Source organism: Enhydra lutris, unplaced genomic scaffold (genome assembly GCF_002288905.1).
Source record: "Enhydra lutris kenyoni isolate GAN:26980312 unplaced genomic scaffold, ASM228890v2 scaffoldscaffold71, whole genome shotgun sequence".
NCBI lineage: Eukaryota > Metazoa > Chordata > Mammalia > Carnivora > Mustelidae > Enhydra > Enhydra lutris.
Genome location: NW_019154155.1, coordinates 5,819,971 through 5,841,325, shown reverse-complemented (window position 1 = coordinate 5,841,325; position 21,355 = coordinate 5,819,971). Strand labels below are relative to the sequence as shown.

The 21,355-nt window shown below is 43.0% G+C and overlaps 1 protein-coding gene across 4 annotated transcripts in view; it reads right to left on the bottom strand.

Annotated features, from left to right (window-relative positions):
• Window positions 1-11,252: 11,252 nt before the first annotated feature.
• The window catches only part of LOC111159885 (crystallin lambda 1), a 191,023-nt gene continuing 180,920 nt past the window's right edge, over window positions 11,253-21,355 (bottom strand). For all 4 annotated transcript variants that reach the window (XM_022522543.1, XM_022522540.1, XM_022522541.1 and 1 more), the window contains exons 6-8: window positions 19,468-19,573; window positions 12,213-12,319; window positions 11,253-11,818 (exon numbers count right to left, since the gene is read on the bottom strand). In XM_022522543.1, coding sequence (XP_022378251.1) covers window positions 11,705-11,818; window positions 12,213-12,319; window positions 19,468-19,573 — 327 coding nt within the window. In that variant the 3' untranslated portion in view covers window positions 11,253-11,704. The remainder of the gene's footprint in view (window positions 11,819-12,212; window positions 12,320-19,467; window positions 19,574-21,355) is intronic.

Here is a 21,355-nt window from a genome sequence, read left to right as displayed (position 1 = left end):
TTGTTTATCCACTTAGTTACTCATTTTTTATTGCCTCCTTCATTTAGAACATAAGCTCCATGGAAATAGGGACCTAGTCTTGTTTCAAAAGGTATCCCCAGGGAGTGGGGATAGCTGAGTGGCTCAGGTCATGATTTCAGGGTCCTGGTATTAAGCCCCACATCAGGTTCCCTGCTCAGCAAAGAACCTGTTTCTTCCTTTCCTTCTGTTGTTCCCCCTGCTTGTGCATACTCTCTGTGTCAAATAAATAAAAACTTTAAAAAATCTTTTAAAAAATGAGGTATCCCCAGGATATAGGACAGTAGAACCTCAGAGGCTGTTGAAGAGTAGATGATGACAACAGTGAGCTGGCAGGTGTGCAGCCAAGTCTTGGGGGACCACACAGCTCTGTGAAGAGAAGTCATCCCGATGCATCGCTGGGCTTAGGCTCTCCATGGTGGACAGCCAACTCTGGCTCTGTGGGACCATTCAACAACTTACAAACACTGTCCATATGTGAAACTGTCCACATGTGGGCCCGTCCACATTTGACACCAGATGGGAGGACACCAGAGGTCTCTCTTCTATGCTCTGGTTTTGATGGCCATATGGATATCCCCATAGCAGACAACTCATGTTAACAGCATTGAGCTTTTTATTTTATTTATTTATATGATTTTATTTATTTATTTAACAGAGACATACACAGCAAGAGAAGGAACACAAGCAGGGGGTGTGGGAGTGGGAGAAGCAGACTTCCTGCCAAGCAGGGAGCCTGATGCAGGCCTCAATCCCAGGACCCTGGGATTATGACCTGAGCCAAAGGCAGACGTTTAATGACTGAACCACCCAGCCACCTCTGCATTAAGCTTTTTGAGGTAAAAATAACATGTATGTATACTAAAAGTCATAGTACAAAGAAAACCATAAAGAAGAAATTTGAAACCATCCCCAAATACCCAAGCTTAGCATTTTGGTATACTTCCCTTAGGGTGTTTTCTATGTAAATATCCTTATGTGAGCTAATGACCTATTTTTCTTCCTTGAGAGATCAAGGCTCTCCTTCTATATTAGAAAGAACTAAATTGACCTACAGTTTCAAGAAACTGGCATGACATCTCTTTCCTCGGTAAGAAGCTCCAGTGTTATCAACCCTCACCATTTAAGAAAACATCTTTCCACATGATCTACATGTGGAGTATGCAGTTTGAGCACACTCATTCCTGCTCCCTGGGCACAGAGGAGGGGCCACAGGTTCCTCCTCTGTGCCCACTGAGACTGGCAGAGGGATATCAAGCCCCCCTCACTGGGACTCCACTATTTACCTGGCCTCATGCACAAACACTGCTGAGTGCCTGCCACATGCCAGCTCTGTTCAGGGCTCAGTGCCAGGGATTCAAGGAGAGAAAATGCAGTTACTGCACTCCATTGCCTGCCAGCTTTCAAGCCTGATGCTCAATGTCCTGCAATACTGCATTTACATGGCTTGGTTTTCTCTAGATGTCTTGGCTACATACAATGATCTTTACAGAATTTTTTAGCTTTCATTTTTTAAAAAGTGACTTCAACAGAAGCAAAATGGTGTAGAGAAAAATCTAAAGAGAAGATGCTGAGTTGACAAATACTACACCCTTCTTTCAGTCTGATGCACTCTGTACTAAACTCTTTGGATGTTAGCCAGGTTAGGAGGAAGCCAACAGAACAAGAAAATGTTTGATGGTCACATGGGTTGGGGATTTAATCACTGTCCCTTAATCTTAGAGTTAAGGTTACCTTCAGAATGAAGCTAATAAAATGAATGCACGATAAAGTTCAACCAACTCTACAAGTCCTGGTGGGGCAAGACATCTTCCACCCACGTACAAAGATGATTGGTTGTGAGAAGCCATGGCTGGGGGCCCAGGTGTTCCTATTCTCCCACCGCAGCTCCCCTCTCTAACCCCCTTTCATTCATTCTTTCTTTCAACAATTATTTATTTAGTGCTTTCTGTTGTACCTGATATTATTCTGATAGAAATTAATTTTTGCTAGGCTCATTTATTCCCATTTCTTAAGATTTACAAATCAGACACCACCACCTTAGGGAATACTAGCTGTAGCCTTCTTGTTCCCGACACTAGACTTAGCTATGGGCCCTTCCTGTGTGATTTTATAACACTCTGTGCACAGTTCTCTCATTGCACTTGCAACTTTTTACTTTTCTCTTCATGGGTCCGCCTTCTCCACTAAGCTGTGAACTTGTAATGATCAATGTAAATTCATTTCTCTAGCTTCAGACCCCTACACAACACCTAAATATAAAGTAGTTGCTCCCAAAAAGTTATTGAATCAGGAAACTGCAGCAGAATCAATATTCTCTTCTCTGAAGAAAAAATGGAAAAATGGAGTTTAGGAGAAAAGAGGGGAACAGGAGAACCAAGTCTTTATGTAGCTTTCTCTAACATTGTGCAGGGTAAAACATTTTCTTCCCACCTGACCCAAGTGTTTCCACCACTTGCCAGGTAGAGACTGAGGTTGAGATGGGTAGGTACACAAGACAATCTTAGCTTAGCACCACCCACTATCCTCTTGCTCAGATTCCAACCTACCAGACAACTTTCTAGTTATCATTTTTTCCTCCCCTGCTCCATCTTTCCCATCCCAATGAGTGACAATTCCATCCTTCCCATTGCCCTAGACAAACCTTGGAGTTATTCTTGACCAGTCCCTTTTTCTCATAACCCATATCCAATCTGTCAGTCCATCCTGTTAGCTCCACCTCCAAGATATCTCCAGAATCTGCCTGCTTCTCACTACTGTCACTGCCACCTCCCTCCTTCAAGTCTCTCTACCATCTCTGACTAAGGCAATTGCAGGTACACCCTGATGACCCTCCCTGTTTCTACTCTTGCCCCCAGATAGTCCCTTCTCAACACAAGCCAGATGGAGCCTTGAAAAACCTAAGTCAGATGGTGCCACTATGCTCAAATGCCCCTTTGCAATTTGAATACATTTTATTTCTTTTTCTTGCCTAATTGCTCTAGCTAGGACTTTCAGTGCTATGTTGAATGTAAGTAGCAAGAGTAGACATCCTTTCCCTGTTCTTGATCTTAGAGGGAAAGTTTTTCACCATCGGGTATGATGTTAGCTACGGGCTTTTCACATACGGCCTTTACTGTGCTAAGGTATGGTCCTTCTATTCCTAATTCATTGAGAGTTTGTATCATGAAAGGTACCAAATTTTGTCAAACACTTTTTCTGAATCTAATGAAATGATCATATGACTTTTAATCCTTTGTTTTATTAATGTGGGGTATCACAACTGGCTTTCATATATTGAAGCATCTGTGCATCACAGGGGTAAATCCCACCTGGTCATGGTATATGATCCTTTTAAAGCTGAATTTGATTTGCTAGTATTTTGTTGAGGACTTTTGCATCTACGTTCATCAGGGATATTGGTCTGTAGTTTTTTCTTGTACTGTCTTTGTTTTTCAGTATCAGAGTAATGCTGGCCTCATAAAATAAGTTTGAAAATGTCCCTTCCTCTTCAATTTTTGGGAAGAGTTTAAAAAGAATTAGTATTAATTTTTTAAATGTTTGGTAAAAATCACCAGTGAAGCCATCTGGTCCTGGACTTTTCTTTATTGGGAGCTTTTTTCATTACTGATTCAATTTTCTTACTAGTTACAGATCTGTTCAGATTTTCTATTTTATCACAATTTAGTCTTGATAAGCTGTATATTTCTGAGAATTTATCCAATTATTCTAGATCATCCAATTTGTTGGCATATAATTGTTCACAGTTAAACATTAAACCGTAGTCTTGGAATGCCTGGGTGGCTCAGTCAGTTAGGTATCTGCCTTTGGCTTAGGTCATGATCTCAGGGTCCTGGGCTCGAGTACCACATTGGGCTCCCTGCTCAGCGAGGAGTCTGCTTCTCCCTCTGCCTGCCACTTCCCCTTCTTGTGCTCTCTCTCTCTCTCTGACAAATAGATAAATAAGTAAAATCTTCAAAAAATAAGCAGTAATCCCTTTGACCCATTGCTTTTCTATGACACTAGTGGGTCTTGTTGTTTTGTCTTTTCTTGGAAACATCTTTATTGCAAGTGTTTTTATTTTTTTTATTTATTTATTTATTTTTTTTTTAAAGATTTTATTTATTTGTCAGAGAGAGAGAGAAAGAGAGAGAGAGATCACAAGTAGGCCGAGAGGCAGGCAGAGGCAGAGGGAGAAGCATGTTCCCCGCCGAGCAAGGAGCCCGATGTGGGACTCGATCCCAGGACGCTGGGATCATGACCTGAGCCGAAGGCAGCTGCTTAACCAACTGAGCCACCCAGGCGTCCCTATTGCAAGTGTTTTTAAACACTTCTCTATAGGCATTGCAGAATGAGCATGACTTGGATTGTCTCCTCTTTCACTTCTGATTTTGAGTTTTCTCTCTTTTTTTCTTATTCTAGCTAAAGGTTTATCAATTTTGTTAATCTCAGAAAACCAACTCTTAGTTTCATTGGTCTTTTTCTATTGTTTTTCTAGTCTCTATTTCATTGATTCTTGTTCTAATCTTTTATAATTTCCTTCCTTCTGCTAACTTTATGCTCAGTATTTTGAGTTTTCTCTTTTTTTCTTAGTCTAGCTGAAGGTTATCAATTTTGTTAATCTTTTCAGAAAACTGACTCTTAATTTTGTTGGTCTTTTTCTATTGTTTTTCTTTTTTTTTTTTTTACTTATTTTTTATTATTAATTATTTTTATTAACATATAATCTATTATTTGCCCCAGGGGGTTTTCTAGTCTCTGTTTCATGTATTCTTGTTCTAGTTTTTATTATTTCCCTCCTTCTGCTAACTTTGGATTTAGTTTGCTCTTTTTTTGAGTTCCTTAAGGTGTAAAGGTGGTTTGAGATCATTCTCTTTTTTTTAAATGGTGGCATTTATTATTATAAACTTCCTTCTTAGAACTGCTTTTACTGGGGTGCCTGGGTGGCTCAGTTGGTTGAGTGGCTGCCTTCAGCTCAGGTCATGATCCCAGAGTCCCAGGATCAAGTCCTGCATCAGGATCCCAACTCCATGGGGAATCTGCTTCTCTCTCTGACCCTTCTCATGCTCTCTCTCTCCTTCTCTCTCTCAAATAAATAAATAAAATCTTAAAAAAAAAAGAACTGCTTTTACTGAATACCATAAGTTATACAGATGACATGACCTTATATGTAAAAAAAACCCTAAAGATTCCATAAAAAAACTGTTAGAACTAATAAGCAAGTTCAGTAAAGTTGCAAGATACAAAATCAACATACCAAAATTAGCTGTATTTCAAAACACTAACAATGAACTATCTCAAAAAAATTAAGATAAAAATCTCCTTTATAATAGCATCAGAAAGAATGATATACTTAGGAATAAACTTAATCAAGGAAGTGAAAGACTTGTGCACTGAAAACTACAAAATATTGATGAAAGAAATTTAAGAAGACACAGATAAATGAAAAGGTAGCCTGTGTTCATGGACTGAAAGACTTATGATTGTTAAATGTCCATTCTACCCAAAGTAATATATGGATTCAATGTACTCTCTATCAAAATCTCAATGAATTTTTTTTTTTGGAGAAATAGAAAAAATTTTTGTCTTTGTGGCTGGCTTTTTTATAATAAGCCATAATAATAACTAAATAATAATAACTAAAGTTATTATGGAGCCACAAAGAACCTACGCTGAAAGCCAAAACAATCTTGAGAAAAAAGAACAGAGCTGGGGAAACCATAATTCTTGATTCCAAAATATATTGCAAAGCTACAGTATTTTAAACAGTATGGTACTGGCATAAAGATAGACATAAAGACTAATCAAACAAAATAAAGAAAAAAAAAGAAATAACATATACGTGATCAACTGATCTTCAGCGAGGGTGCCAAAACCACACAATGGGGAAAGGACAGCACCTTCAACAAATGCTATTGGAAAAACTGGACGTACACACTCAAAAGAATGAAATGAGACACTTATGAAACAAAAATCAATTTTTAAAAAAGATTTTATTTATTTACTTGACAGAGATCACAAGTAGGCAGAGAGGTAGCAGGGGTGGGGGGGAGCAGGTTCCCTGCTGAGCAGAGAGCCTGATGTGGGGCTTGATCCCAGGACACCGGGACCATGACCTGAGCCAAAGGCAGAGGCTTTAACCCACTGATCCACCCAGACACCCCCACAAAAATCAATTTGAAATGGATTGAGAACTTAAGTATTCTGAAAAGACCTGGAACCATAAAACTCCTACAGGAAAACATAAGGGAAAAAAGCTTCATAGCATAGGTCTTGGCAATGATTTCATGGGTATGATGCCAAAGCACAAACTATAGACAAGTGGGACTACATTAAACTAGGAGTGTCGGGGCGCCTGGGTGGCTCAGTGGGTTAAGCCGCTGCCTTCAGCTCAGGTCATGATCCCAGGTCCTGGGTTCGAGCCCCACATCGGGCTTTCTGCTCAGCAGGGAGCCTGCTTCCTCCTCTCTCTCTGCCTGTCTCTCTGCCTACTTGTGATTTCTCTCTGTCAAATAAATAAATAAAATCTTTAAAAAAAATAAACAAAAAAAATAAACTAGGAGTGTCTACACAACAAAGGAAATCATCAACAGAGTGAAAAGGTAACCTACAGAATGGAAGAAAATATTTGCAAACCAAAATCTGTTAAAGAATTCATATTCAAAAATGTAAGAAACTCATACAACTCAATAGTACAAAACAAATAATCTGATTTAAAAATGGGTAGGGGAACTGAATGGACATGTCTCCAAAGACAGGCCAACAGATATATGAAAAGATGCTCAACATCACTAATTATCAGGGAAATACAGATCAAAACCAAAAACACACAAAAAAATACAGATATCACCTCATTCCTGATGAATGGCTTTCACAAGTATTGGCAAAAATGTGGAGAAATTAGAACTTCTGTGCCCTATTGGTGGGAATGTAAAATGGTGCAGCCACTATGAAAAACAACTAAGTTTCCCCCCAAATTTAAAAATAGAACTATCATATGATCCTGCAATACCCACTTCTGGGTATTTATCTAAAGAATTGAAATCAGAATCTCAAAGAGATATTTACACTCCTGTGTTCATTGCGACATTATTCATAATAGCCAAGTTGTGGAAATAACCCAGATGTCCATTGACAGGTGAATAGAAAGAAAATGTGGTATTTACATACGTCAGAATGTTATGCAGCCTTAAAAGAAGGAAATCCTACCTATATACTACAACGTGGATGAACCTTGAGGACATTATGGTCAGTGAAATAAGCCAGCCACAAAGACAAAAATGTCATAATTCCACTTACAATAGTCAAACACACAGTTGCAGGGAAAATGGCAGTTGCCGGGGGCTGCAGGAAGGAGAAATGGGGAGTTGCTGTTCAATGAGTGTAAAGTTTCAGTTATGCAAGATGATTAAGTTCTAGAGATCTGCTCTACAACACTGTGCCTACACTTAACAATGTGATACTGTACACTTAAAAATTTAAGAAGGTAGATCTCATACTAAGATACAAAGTATTCTTACCACAATTAAAAAACAAAACAAAACAAAACCCTCTGGCTTCTCACCTTGTGCAAAGAAAAAGCCAGTCTTCACATTGGCCTTCAAGGCCCCGCCTTGCTCCTGTGCCTCATCTCTTGCTGTTCCCTCCCTCCTACACTGAGCCATGTGGCTCCCCTGGCTGTGCCTTGTGGGTAGAGGGTCAGCTTCCACTGCATGGCCTTTGCATTTCTGTTCCTTCTCCCTGGGGCGTCCATCTTTTCTGGCTCGCTCCATGGTTCTAGCCCTCACTTCTTTTAGGTCTCTGCTCTTCTATCTTCTCATCAACCCTTCCTTGATTACTTCTCTAATACTGCGTGGACACTTAACCCACGTGCACACAGACATGCACTCCCTGTTCTCCCTATCACTCTCCTCTACTTTGTTTTCAGATACAAAACTGGCCTCCTTCTGATATAGTCTATAGTTTGTCTATTGATGGGTTTGTGTTTGTTTTCTCCCACTAGAACTACACTATAAGCTCCAGACCAGCAGGTGGCATTTGCCTGTTTCATTTATTAGTGCCTCCCCAGCTCTTGAAATAGTACCTGGCACACAGTAGATGCTCACTAAATCTTCAATCAAGGAATCAATTGAAAAATGAATGAAACTGGCATTTTTGTGAGTCTTATTAGCATGAGAAAAATAATCTTATAATTCATCAACTACACATACTTTAACAAAATAGTTTCTGTACCTCCAAACTGAGCAAGAACCAGACACAAATTACAGGGACTTCACTGCTAACCCACTCTCTGACATGTTTCTCTGATTTGCATGGGAACAATATATAAATCTCTATTCTTTGGCAGCTGTCCCTCTTCCCCCAAGTCTTGCAAGAGTGCTAAGCTGCTACTGAAACATGAAGAACAAGGAGATCATTTGGATTCTTGTGTGCACAGATGTAGACTGCGCCTTTGGGAAGTAAGGCTTCTGGAAGCCTAGACCAATGAGAAAGGAACTGTGTAAACACCACACTATGAATGGAGACTGACAGCTTGGCCGTTCTGAGAAAATGATTCAGAAATCACTCAGGACAATAGCTGCTTGGGCTAGTCCTTCCAAGCAATTTCTTCTTTCTTAATGGTGGTAACTCACCATGCAGAAACCTGGCAAATCCATCCTGTGAAGGCTAACATCTCCATTGATGCCATGTGGCTATGACATAGTCCCTGATAGGATGGGACAAGAAGGGTTCTTCACCTCTGGGGCGTTCTTTCCAATGCCTAATCCCAATCTGAACATGAGAAAAACACCAGACAAACCCAGACTGGGGGATATTCTGCAGAAAACCTGGGCAGGGCTCTGTCAGGATCAAGAAAATCAAGGCCAGACTGAGAAACTCACAGACCAGAGCGGGACTAAATGAGTGTGGTGTCCTGGATGGGCTGCTGGAACAGAGAGAGGACATTCATGAGAAAACTGGTCCATGAATTATATGCTTGCTAAACTCAGCAAAGCAAGCAAGCCCCTTGAAAGCTAGGGACAATGACCTGAAAAGCAGAAGCTGCTCATTTTTAAGCCTTACAGTGTGTCTCTGAGAGACCTGTGAGAGTCTGTGTCACATACCTGTCCTCCTTCACTTCCCTGTCGGGCCAATTCCTGGCTCTGTCCCCCGTTTCCAGAGCTGCTTCCTGCCTTACTTCCAGACCACAAACATGCTGTCTGCTGCTCTCAAAATTTAAAATGGTAATTTTTTCAGCCCTCAGATGTGAATGAACACACTGGTTCTCTCGTCACTGTCACGACCAATCCCTTGTGTTAACACTTCCTCATTTACACTGTGACAGCTATAGACAGAGCCTGCATGTACCTCTACTACATGTATCTCAGGACAGCACAAGTGGGAAAACAAAACTCAGACACATAAATGAATGTGCCTTCAAACTGCCCCCACTTCTGTCTTTCCTGCTTACGCCACCAGAAGGGACACCAGGATGCTCCTGCCTTGTTCCCTCATACAGGTCTGTAGCATTTGGCGGAATGGTCTCCCTTGGCCATTTTTCCTGGAATTCCCATGGCTCACTGATGCTGTGAAACCAACAGCCCACGTCTGACATCCATCAACACCCCACATCCCCCAGTGAAGTCATCTTCTTCTCAGGGACCCCAAACCTGGGTCCAGAGACTATGGTGGCCTCCATGGGTCCATAAGAGAAGGAATTAGGCAGGCCCTGAGAGGAGTGTGGCAATTCTGGGAAGACAAGAGGGTGGGTGGAGTATGTCAAAGGGAAAGGAGGAGCCAGAAGCAATCAGGAAAAGCAAGGGCTTGACTTGCTCCGTTCACAATCCTTCCGGTAGGTCACAGAATGATGCACTGAGTCATCAAAGTTTAAGGAGCATCTAAAACTCCATCAGATGAAGAGAAGGAGGCTTTCAAAGCTGAAAACCTCCTACATGTTTTGCTACATTTTCTTTTTCAGTGAAGTTTAACACATGAGACAGATTTCCTGCCCCCTCTTCCTAATTTCCTCATTTTATTAAAAGGCATCAATACCTGCATCGACTCCCAAGATGCCAACTTAGGAAGCTTTGGTATCACCTTTCTCAGGTCGCCAGTGAGGACTGTAGTTCTACCCCCAGGAAACTTTACACATTCACTGCCTGGACCATAACAGCCTCCAGCGCAGTCCCTTCTGTTGTCAGAAGGGACTTTCTGAAGTCCCAGTAGGACAGGGCCCCTCACAACCTACAGACCGTTTAGGTTCCCCAGTGCTTTAGGTGAAGTCTACACCTTGGTGTGAGCCCAGCAGTCTTCACTACCTGCATCTTGTCCCAGCCACCCCCAACAGAGCTCTCTTTCTGGCTGCAGGGAACCACCCCACCTTCCTGGGGGTACCCAGCGCCCTTCTCCACTCTGCTTCTCTGCCAGGAAGGCTTGCTGACTCTCCCCTGTTACTCAAGACTCAGCTCAAAGGCTGTCTCCTGTGAGATCTTCCACGGCACACCCAGGGGTGGGGAGTTAGGATCTCCTGTGTATATGATCCTCCTGGGCACTACCATATTTTATTCTAACACTTAGTTATTTTAGAGTAAACTTCTGAAAGGCAGAGACTACATGCTTGATGTCTGGGGCATCACAGCTGCTTAAAAGATGTCGTTGCCTAAATGAGTGTGTGTGCGCACAGAGCCGGAATGACGACAGTTCCTCACTGGGGACACTGGTTCCCATACCACCATAGACTTGAAAAGTTTTCTCCCTACTGGTGAAGCTGGGAAGCTGGTCACCTGAAATGGAAAGGCTGGAGTGTCACTGGGGTGGGAGCTGTCAGGGAGTCCTGTGGTAGCATCCTGTGACCTGAGCTATTGTGACATGCTGGCCTCACAGGGGGTGGGGTCCTTATATTGCTATTTGCTAGAGTATTTGGGGAACGAGCACTAGGACAAGACTCCATGTCAAAGAAGATAATAGGGTATTGGGTTAAGTGTATTTCCTGTAGAATTTTGGAATTTTAATTTCCTATAGACACATGAGTGCTCAAGAGTGGGGCAGTGGGAGGAGCTTCCCAAACACATCTGACCACAGAGCCCCAGGGCACTCACTGTGGAATCCATTTTGGGAAACACCAGCCTAAATTGGAGGATTTTTACTGAATGGCTGACAAAGGACCCAGAACAAAGTTTTTGTTTACTCACTCATCATGATCACTCTGAAATATATCAATCATCAAAATCAAACATTGTCTTTCTCAGAAAGACCAGAAGAAAAAGGATGTCATTAGGCAATCAAAATTTTTTATTCAGAATAGGCATTAACAAAATGAAGGTCGGTGCCTCATAGATGCGGGCCACAGGGTGCTCAGAAGCAGATTAGAAAATAATTACAAAACTACTTTGCAGATTAAAATAAACTTGAAACCATAATCATTGGCTATAAAATGCAGCCATACAGAATCACACTAAAAATAAAAGGTAAAAATCTTCAGACGGTTCGCTTCCTTGCTTTGCCCAGGTTGCAGGGAGTCAACAGCCCCTGGAACCCAGTGCAGCTGTGACACCCAAGGCCAGGGCATGACCAGAAGACCCCTCAGCCCCACCACTGTGGCCTGGAAACGGGGGAGGTCGAGCTCTGGAACTGCATAAAGACCACGTGGATCCCCACAGCTTCAGAGCAGCTGGATTAAGTGCTTGTAATTCCACAACCAAGGACTCCCAGTGAAGAAGGATGGTAGCTACTGGGACTGCATCTGTCTTTTCAACTTGGCAAGTCTCAGAAGACACTCGTCTCTCCACTGCCTCCTGGCAGCTAAGTGCTCTGGATCACTGGGAACTTTCACACACATGGCCTGGGAAGAGGAAACGAAATGAAAAGAAAAGAAAAGGAAATGAAAGGGGGAAAAAAAACAAAACAGAATATGAAGAGGAACTCATTTACCAGGAAAGTAATTGTTCCTATTTATGTGAACTGTGAATTTGCTTTCAAAGACAAAAGCTTAGGAAACCCCCAATTAACTAACTTTCCGAATCCCCAGAGGCCTACAGCTCCCCTAAGACAATCAAGATGAGCTACCTGTTCACTAGTCACACTGCTCTAAGGTGAAAAGAAGTTTGACCATGATAGGAAAGTGGACAGGCAAAATTAGGACTGAGGAATCACCAAAATCAAAGGCAAAGACTGGCTACAAACAGAACCTCACCCATGGCTCGGCCAGCACAGCTCTCTATAAGGAGTCTACATACCTGATTAACTTTTTCAACTGTGGCCCCAGAAAAGTCTGGAATGGGTCCAAAAGTCTTTAGGACATGTTGCATGCCTTCACTGTATCTGTCACAATAGCTTAACATACCTGAAATCACACAAAAACAAGAATCCACAATATCAGCAAGAACACTGCATGACTCCAAACTAAGAAATCTGTTCAGAGTGTCTCACCCAAGGTCAGATGACTGCATTCTTTCCTTCTTGCGGATGAAGGAAAGGTACAGGGATACCATCCACCTCGGTCAGCCAGCACTGGGGAATGAGCAACTTCACCAACGTCACTACTCAAGCTTTGCATCAGATCCTGAAATCCTAAAAACAATGGGACACTGGGCCCTCCATCAGTGCCTCTCATGGACTCTCCCGTGAGCCTGTGTTTCTGTACTCACAGACTGAATACCACAGGAAGTCCTATTTTCACCAAAAATGTCTCCTTCAACAATGTGTCCATAAGGTGTGTCAATGGCTTGCATGCATTTTCTAAGAACCAGAGATGTCAAAGCTCAGTCGAATCTGTCTACCATTCACTCTTACTCTGTAAGTTCTAGTTACCACTTTACTGGGTGTCTACCAGGCAGCAGGTTCCTCAACCCAGGCTGTACTTGGAGAGGCAGGTTCCGGGTGAGCGCCTCAGCTTTGGCTAGTGGATGACACCATCCCCCCGTCACCCATGCCAGGGGACATCTGTCCCTGGCTACACTGCTCTGCAGACCTTCTGCAGCTGCAGGGCCCTCGGGGGGCCAGTGTCTTGGATCCTGAGATAGGGCCCTAGGATTCTGATGGAGAAACACCTGAAAAGGAGGCTTGTCCTGGAGCGGGGAGGGAGGGAGAAGCCCGGTAGCTCAGAAGTAGCTGTGGGCTGTGAGAAGCCAAAGCTATTTTCTGTTAGAATCTTGAGATGTGCACTGAAGAAACACCATCAGGCTGCATCACCTCCCAAAAGCGGGGCAGGCTTGCCCCGACCCGCTCTGCCCAGCAGACTGCAGAGCTCCTCTTGCACTTGTCCCCTACCCCCAGCCCCAGCAGGCAGCTAAGGCCGGGCCAGTGCAGGCCTGCACTTGGCCATGAGTCAGCTCCGAAACCAGGCCCAGGTACGTGAAGGAGGTGTCTCCAAGTCTTGGGGCCCACTGGGGATGGGGGCTGAGCCACCCGGCGTTCTGCTTTTGGCCCATTTTCCACATTTTTCAAAGCCAAAAAGACTGGGCAGTCAGTCAGTCAGGCTAAAAAGATAACAAGGGAACAAAGGAAACCGTAGAATTTTGCAGAGCTCCCAGAGCTTGGCTCTCACCTCCCCCATGAGAACTGTGTATGATTAACTTAAAATAAAAATGACCATCACTGGATATTCTTTTTAAAAAGGCAAAACCAAAAAACCTAACAAACAAAAAACAGCTTCTTTGGGTTTTAGTTTTGGTGGACCTACACTGATATGAAAGCCTAAATTCATTTGGTGTCAATTTTATTTGGCTCAAATAATTTTCTTTCCCTTTAAGTATGCTAAAATTATATTCAATTCGCTCTTAGAAGAGAAACCATTTTGAAGGGTAAACATTTCAAACATACCAACGTTTCCGACGTTAGCACCTACGATGAAGAGATGGACACTCTTTAAAATAAGGAGTTTCAAAATAATAATGATAATAATAATAATAATGAGCTCTGTTTCATTTAATATAAGCGTAACTTGACAACTCAGAATTTGGGAAGTCTCCCTAACTGTTCCAGCCCTGGCCAGTTAGCCTGAACAGCTTAGCATTTTTGGAACCCAGAAAACAACCTGTACATTTATTTCCTTTTGGAAATTAAATGTTTATTTCAGTCTATCCAGTTGTTTATATACTCAAGCAAAAGGTGATAAAATCTAGACATAAATGCAGTTTATTCCTTTTGGAGGAGCAGAGACACAAGAATTGAGAACATTGTAAAGCTATCACATGAGAAGAAACCAGGGAAGAATTGGTGCGGCTATGAATCCCACACTCGCACTGAAAACAAGCTCCCTGGAGGCCTCTGTGGGAACCAACTGCACCTGCCGCACATGCACAGCAGGAAACCACAGCATTCAATTCTATACCACACGTCCCTTCCGGAGGGCTTCACGTGTTCTGAATGAGTGTTCACCTTTCACCATCCCTGGGAGGTCCATTTTAATCTCCCATGGACTTTCGAGAACTTTTTTCCCTACTGCCTTTTATAAAATTTTATCATTTTTTTTAAGATTTATTTTTTAAAGATTTTATTTATTTGAGAGAGAGAGAGTGAGAGAGCACGAGAGGGGAGAGGTTAGAGGGAGAAGCAGACTCCCCATGGAGATGGGAGCCCAATGCGGGCCTCAATCTGGGGACTCCGAGATCATGACCTGTGCTGAAGGCAGACGCTTAACCAACTGAGCCACCCAGGCACCTCCAAATTTTATCATTTTAAAGGGCATCTATTCCAGGGCACCTGGGTGGCTCAGTGGGTTAAGTCTGTCTTCTGCTCAGGTCACGATCTCAGGGTCCTGGGACAGAGCCCCACATCAGGCTCTCTGCTCAGCGGGGAGCCTGCTTCCCCCTCTCTCTCTGCCTGCCTCTCTGCCTACTTGTGATCTCTCTCTGTCAAATAAATAAATAAAAATCTTTAATTTAAAAAAAGAGCATCTATACCTTCAAAATTGAATATGATATGGCAAAAATCCTAAAATACATTTCATAACTTCTCCTGTCTTGTTCAGGAAATATATAATTGTTCAGGAAAAATATAATTGTATATTTTCACTCTTACTAATACAAAGACACTTTCTATCACATGCACTCAGGCTCTTGGGATGAAGAGCCTCCTTGTTTGTGGTGAAGCAAAGGAACCAACAGAGCAGGTGTGTCCAGATCCTCCCACTTCATTTGTAGGGAAGCCTGACACCCTTAGAAGGGCTCTCCCACTTGCCCAAGTTCATGGTGACTTAGAATCAAGATCTGCACTGTGCCATACTATTTACAATGTTCCAGGACATTTACTGCTGTCACTGTTACTTGTAAAATTTCCTCTTCCATTAGAGAAGTAGTAAAAGGAGGGTTTTACTTCATCTCCAGCAAGAATTTTGGCTTCCTGATGCTTTGAAAGAATTGAGTGGCAATCATTCCACAATACCAATTTCACTGGAAATGTCAAGGAGAAGAAACCACTTTACTTTTTATCCGGCTAGCATGTCCTTCCTTTATATTAATATGAAATTTGATCTTCCCCTATAGTTTTTCTTCTACACTTCCTTGCTCCCTGTCCCCCGTTCAACAATATACTTCCCAAAATTCTCTAAAGCTTAGCTTTTTAGATGACTCTGAACCCAATTTCTTAAGAGATGTTTATATGAAATAAGAAAAAATGGAGAAAAGAATTGATTCTCAGGACACCTGGGTGGCTCAGTTGGTTAAGCGTCTGCCTTCGACTCAGGTCATGATCCCAGAGTCCTGGGATCGAGTTCCATACCCGGCTCCTTGCTCAGTGGGGAGCCTACTTCTCCCTCTGCCTGCTGCTCCCCCGTGCTTGTGCTCTCTATCAAATAAACAAATAAAATCTTAAAAAAAAAAAAAAAAGAATTGATTCTCATGAGATTAGACTTAGCTTATTTTGCTGCTTTCTAATTTGGAATTCTTTAGTTGTGGGCCCCCAAAGGCAAGACAGTGTGCTTTCTTGAACTTTCAGCACAGCCCACGGTGGGCAGATAGGCAGAGAGCCTTCCTCGGTTTGCGTTTACGGAGCAGGCACGCAGCCCCGCTGTGACCGTGGAGGCACACTCTGGATGTTTGGTTTCTTGGCAAGCCCTAATTGCTGCCCACACCAGAGTCTATTTTCTCACAGCGGATAAACCCACACCTACGTGAATTCACCTGCTTTTAAGAGACAGAGTTTCGCAGAACTTATTAAGGAAGATCAAAAAGGCCCCAAAGCACAGAGCAACGTTATCTAATTCCCACCTGAGTGAGTGAGACCTCACCTGAGGTCAGGGAGGTGAGGCAGGTGGAGACAGAAACCTACCCGGGGCCCCTCAACTCCTGAAAGTCCCAGGGCTAACAGCTCCACATAAGTGAGCCAAACCTACCATGTAGGCATGCCAATTAGGAAGATTAAAGAAAAAATAAAAATTTTTTTAAAAAAAGAGAGGGAAAGAGAGAAAGCATCTACATACAGGAGGAAATTTTATGAGGCAGGATGGTAAACATCCGCGTGGATGGGAGATGATTTCCAGAGGCTGCCGATTCTGAGACAGTCATTCCCCAGGCAGAAGTAAACCCAGGAAGCACCCAGAATGCGGCCAAGAGTAACAGGGGGCAGTTCTCTTTGCTGAACTAATGGTCTAAAAGCTTAGCAAAGAAACAAACCAAACTGTTAAAGTCTGGAGATTTCACCATTCCATTGTAAAAATGTCTTACTGCATATTCATTCTGTATTTCTTTTTGGGAGAGTTAAAAGAAAAAAAACTGTAAGAGTAGTGAATTAAAAAATGAGACCAAACTACATGAACAGAACAAGGGACTTCATCTGTGTCAGCCATCTGTCCAAGCATTTCCACCTGGCTTCATTCTCACACCGCCCTCGTAAGGTGGGCACTGTTGCCAACCCCATTTTCGAGGTGGGGGAACTCTCTTGCACAAAGCTAGTTAGCTTGGAAGGCAGGGGTCACCCAGGCTGACCGGCTCCACTGACCAGCTTCCCCATTCTGAGAGCCTGTCCTTCAAGGGGGTTGCCTTTAGAAAGCAGCCAAAAGGCAAAGTAGGCGTGCTGGCCTCCAGCTTTTCGGGTGCCATTCTATCAAATTAAAAACACATCCTAAAATATTTTTACCACTTCTAGATAAACTGTAGCTTTAAGACTAATAACTAGCCTGAACCTGAGATGCTGGCTTTATGAAAACAACATCAGAAAAAAAGAACCCCCCCCATACCCTGCCCAATCTTGATATATTTTGGATGACACTGTGAAGAGTAATAAACATTTCCATTGGTTCCAAGCCAGATCTTATAACAGTCTAACTCTGGTCTTTGGAATGCTCTGAAGTTGAAAACTACATCCGTCCCCCATTATCATATCAAGCCAATTAGGTTTTCTTATCATATCTGCTTTGTCTGAAAAATTGTTACAGGCCTCCTTCCTGTCTGCCACACTATTTGGTTCTTGAGTTTCTGGTTTCATTGGCTTCTGTTTCTATTTGTTTCAGAGTCAAAGCTGCTCTCAGTTGTCTCCCTACTGATGTCTCATGATACCTGACCTTTCTTATTTTTCTGAAGAAAAAAAAAAAAAAACTTTAAAAAGAGAAAAACAGGGGGCGCCTGGGTGGCTCAGTGGGTTAAGCCTCTGCCTTCGGCTCGGGTCATGATCTCAGGGTCCTGGGATCGAGCCCCGCGTGGGGCTCTCTGCTCAGTGGGGAGCCTGCTTCCCCCCTTTCTCTCTGTCTGCCTCTCTGACTACTTGTGATCTCTCTCTTTCTGTCAAATAAATAAATAAAATATTTAAAAAAAAGAGAGAGAAAAACATGGTGGTTACCAAGAATGTCTATATATATAGAAAATGTTTAAATATGTTCACCACTTTTAAGGTTCTGGCTGAAAAAGCATTTGAAATTCTCCAAGACTTTATTTTCATGATACTTCAAAACTCTTGTTTCACTTTTATGAGGGCCTCTTTCTTTACATTATCTTCCCGTGTTCAACTGTCATCCCACTACAAAAGCAATATGTTCATGCTAAGAGACAGTCCCCTGTTCCTCCAGTGCCTCTCAGCCATGCTCAGTTTTAAGGGAAGAGTCAAGTCAGTTACTGAAGCACATTTGCATGATACACAAGACCAGTCCACTCAAGCACCATATGTGTCCTTGCAAGACTACGACTGGCAAAACTGCCTTGACTTATTCACTGGAAGTTATACTTCACTAACTCTGGTGGCAAAAATTGAACTATTACCAAGAGATCATGGAATTATAAAATCTAAGTCTAACAGACTCCCAGAGGTCACTTATCCCAACTTCCCACTTCATTATGGGTGTCTCTGCCTGATATTGAAACAACCTGACAGGTGGGCAACCGGCCCCTGCCTGGCCCATTCACCCACTCGTAGTATAGCCCTCTCCCTCAAAGTCAGCTTCAGTTACTAGAAACTTCCTGCCATGTACTGAGCCTAAACCTGTCTGCCTGCCATGGCCACTCTTTCAATCTGGTTCCGCCCTCACGTAAGACACAGACAGAGGCACGCACGTGCACACACACACGCGCGTGCACTGTTCTCTGGTCATCTTCTCCTGGATAAGCTCCAGTTTCTCAACATTTTTGTTAAATGTGGACCACGAAGTTGAATACAATATTCCTTTTCTCTTTCTACATATGTTTTACATGTTAATAATATAATTATTAAAATAATATGGCAATAGTTGTAGAAAATTATGATAACACAGAAAAGCAAAAAGGTAATAAAAGTTACTTATAATTTCAACACCAAGCAATAGCAAGTGGTAATAACATTTAGGTGATAGTTTCCTAGATTTTCATTCATAGCTTTTAAAATTTTTTTTTAATTTTAATTTAATTTTATTTTTTCAGTGTTCCAAGATAAAATTTATTTTGTTTCCGTTTGAGTCCTTGTTTTTCAAACACTTAAAATGTGGCTGACCATTTCATTCTTGAAGGCTTTCTGCCCTTTCTCAACGTAGCTTTCTGTTAGAGTCACTAGACCGTGGGCCTGTACCTACCTCCCTGGGCCCTTTGAAGTTGGCTTCTGGGGAAAAGGATGGGCCTGCCCTGAATGGCTGACCGTGACCTAAAACAGGCAAGTCACACAGAGAAGCTGCTCATATTTAGGCAGAAGATATGTACAGCAGAGGTGGTCACTTCCCTTATCTGTTTGTCTTACCTCTGTAAACAATTGCATCACCTTTCTCAGGAAAACCCAACTTTATCTTCTGCCGAGCTGGACACCATGGGGCAAAGTCTCCACGACAACACCCTCACCTGTCTGCCTTTTCATTCCCACCTGAGTGCTCTCTGCCTGCAGAGCCCTGAGGTTCCTGGATTCCATGTGCACTGACATTTCAGGACACGGCCCCTATCTATGAGTTCCTAGGGCTGGTACTGTCTCCTTCATATAATACTGTTTCTATTCGTTGTTTTAAAAAAAAAAAAAAAGGCAAAACTGTACTGTTGACAAAACCCATGAGACCACTGAACAGCACAGAATTCGCATCTTCACCCTGATGGAAGCAGAACATACCTTCTGCGTTCAGATGCATAGTTTCTAGGGGTCCGATGAATGCATACCGCATGCCAAGGCCATCTGACATGACAAGGTCAAGGTCACTCGGAGAAACAATTCCTTCCTGAATGGGGAAAATGGGGCAGCACACAGATGAGTCCTCTGGAAAGACAATTTTCTTGCCTTCACTTTTCAAACTAACTTTAGACTACAATCCCAAAATACTCTCCAAAGTGCTCTAATAGTATTTTCAGCAGACTTAGCATGACAAACTGTAACATATAAACAGATCCTGAAAAGAGAATATTTTGTGAAATGGTCAAACAGCAACTCACTTTTTCCATGGCTGTCATCAACCTGCCTGTCTTCCCTTCTCTACCTTCTAAGCTGTGTTATCACTCACAGCTTTGGAGAAGGGGGAGAGGATGAAGGGAAGGGGGAGAAGTCAGAGCAGGGTATTGGTAGATATAGCCAAGAAGAACTTTCTACATATTTGCCTAAGATCTGGACGCTAAGATCAGACCCATCAAAACAACTAAAGAGTCATTCTCCAGGCTTTGTCTGCCTCCAAGCCCAGCCGTGTTCAGCTTTTAATGAGTTTGTAAAAATGACATTCTTTGATGAAATGCAGCTTAGAACTGTGTGTTGTTGGCAAGGTGGGGCCCTGGAACCTTCCACAAACGTGAATGACAAAGCAAGAGGCAAGTTGTTGTATGTTCAGGTTAGAGGTCAAATCGGCCCTCTGTGTTACTTGGCCTGTTTTTGAGACGGCCTTGACCTCGCACCACTTTGAAAGGAGCAGGGATGCATCAGCACATATTTGTGTGATCTGGTGCTCCACTGCCAGTTCCTCTTGGTCTGAGGCGATTTTCACCTTGGGCATTTCAGCTGTCAGAAGGCAGATGGGGAAGCCTTCAGATTTTCCACCAAGTCTGCACTGGTCACACCACTAGAATGACTGCTAAGTCTCCAGTTCATATTTTCTGAGTAGTTTCTTCCACAAACAGCATGGTGAGGACAGAGATGCTTCTGCCCGACAGCTAGGCCAAGTCTGCCTTCTGAAAAGGTCACCAAGTGTGGCTGCGCTGGCTGATACTTCCTCCGTTGGCAGCCTCGGCAGCCCCCAATTACTGGAGTCCTGGGGTAGAGGATGAAATTCTCTGCTGTGGAAATCTCAGGTCTGCCCTCCCCACAGGAGCGCATCTACCCAGCACCCATGAACAGGCTCAGACAAAGGACCCACCTCACTCTGTCACATTTGTTCTGGGTTACAGAGCCAATCCTGTTCCTTTCCTTGGAAGGGCTGTCTGTTGTCCTATTTGAGAATATGTCCATGTGGCAGAGGAAAGCTTTCAGCAGAGGGCTTCACCAGGCCCCATGGCCAACAGGGAGAGCTGAGTCTGCCCTCCAGATGGCCCAGGGGAGGTCTGGGCTAAGCCCTCCATGCTCAGGAAATGGAGGCTAGAGCTCCCCCTGCTGTTCCTCCTCCTCCTCTGGGGTCTCTGTGATATCTCTGCTTTCCAGATTTCAAAGTCATCCACGAGGTTGAGAGAGGAAGGCAATTTGTACCCTCTAACTCAATCACCTACATCAGCTACTGAGGGAAAAAACACAAGTGCTCAGGTCCAGGGGTGTTTGGGCGACCAATGGTGATATTGGAGTGGGGAACAGAAAGGGGATGGAGCCAAAAAACCAAGAAGACAGAGCCACCCACAAAGGGCATGTGACTGAGAAATTTCGAGAGAACTACCTTCCATCTGGGCAGGTGCACCCGAATGTATATAGCAGCAATGTCCACAATAGCCAAACTATGGAAAGAACCTAGATGTCCATCAACAGATGAATGGATAAAGAAGATGTGGTATATATATACAATGGAATACTATGCAGCCATCAAAAGAAATGA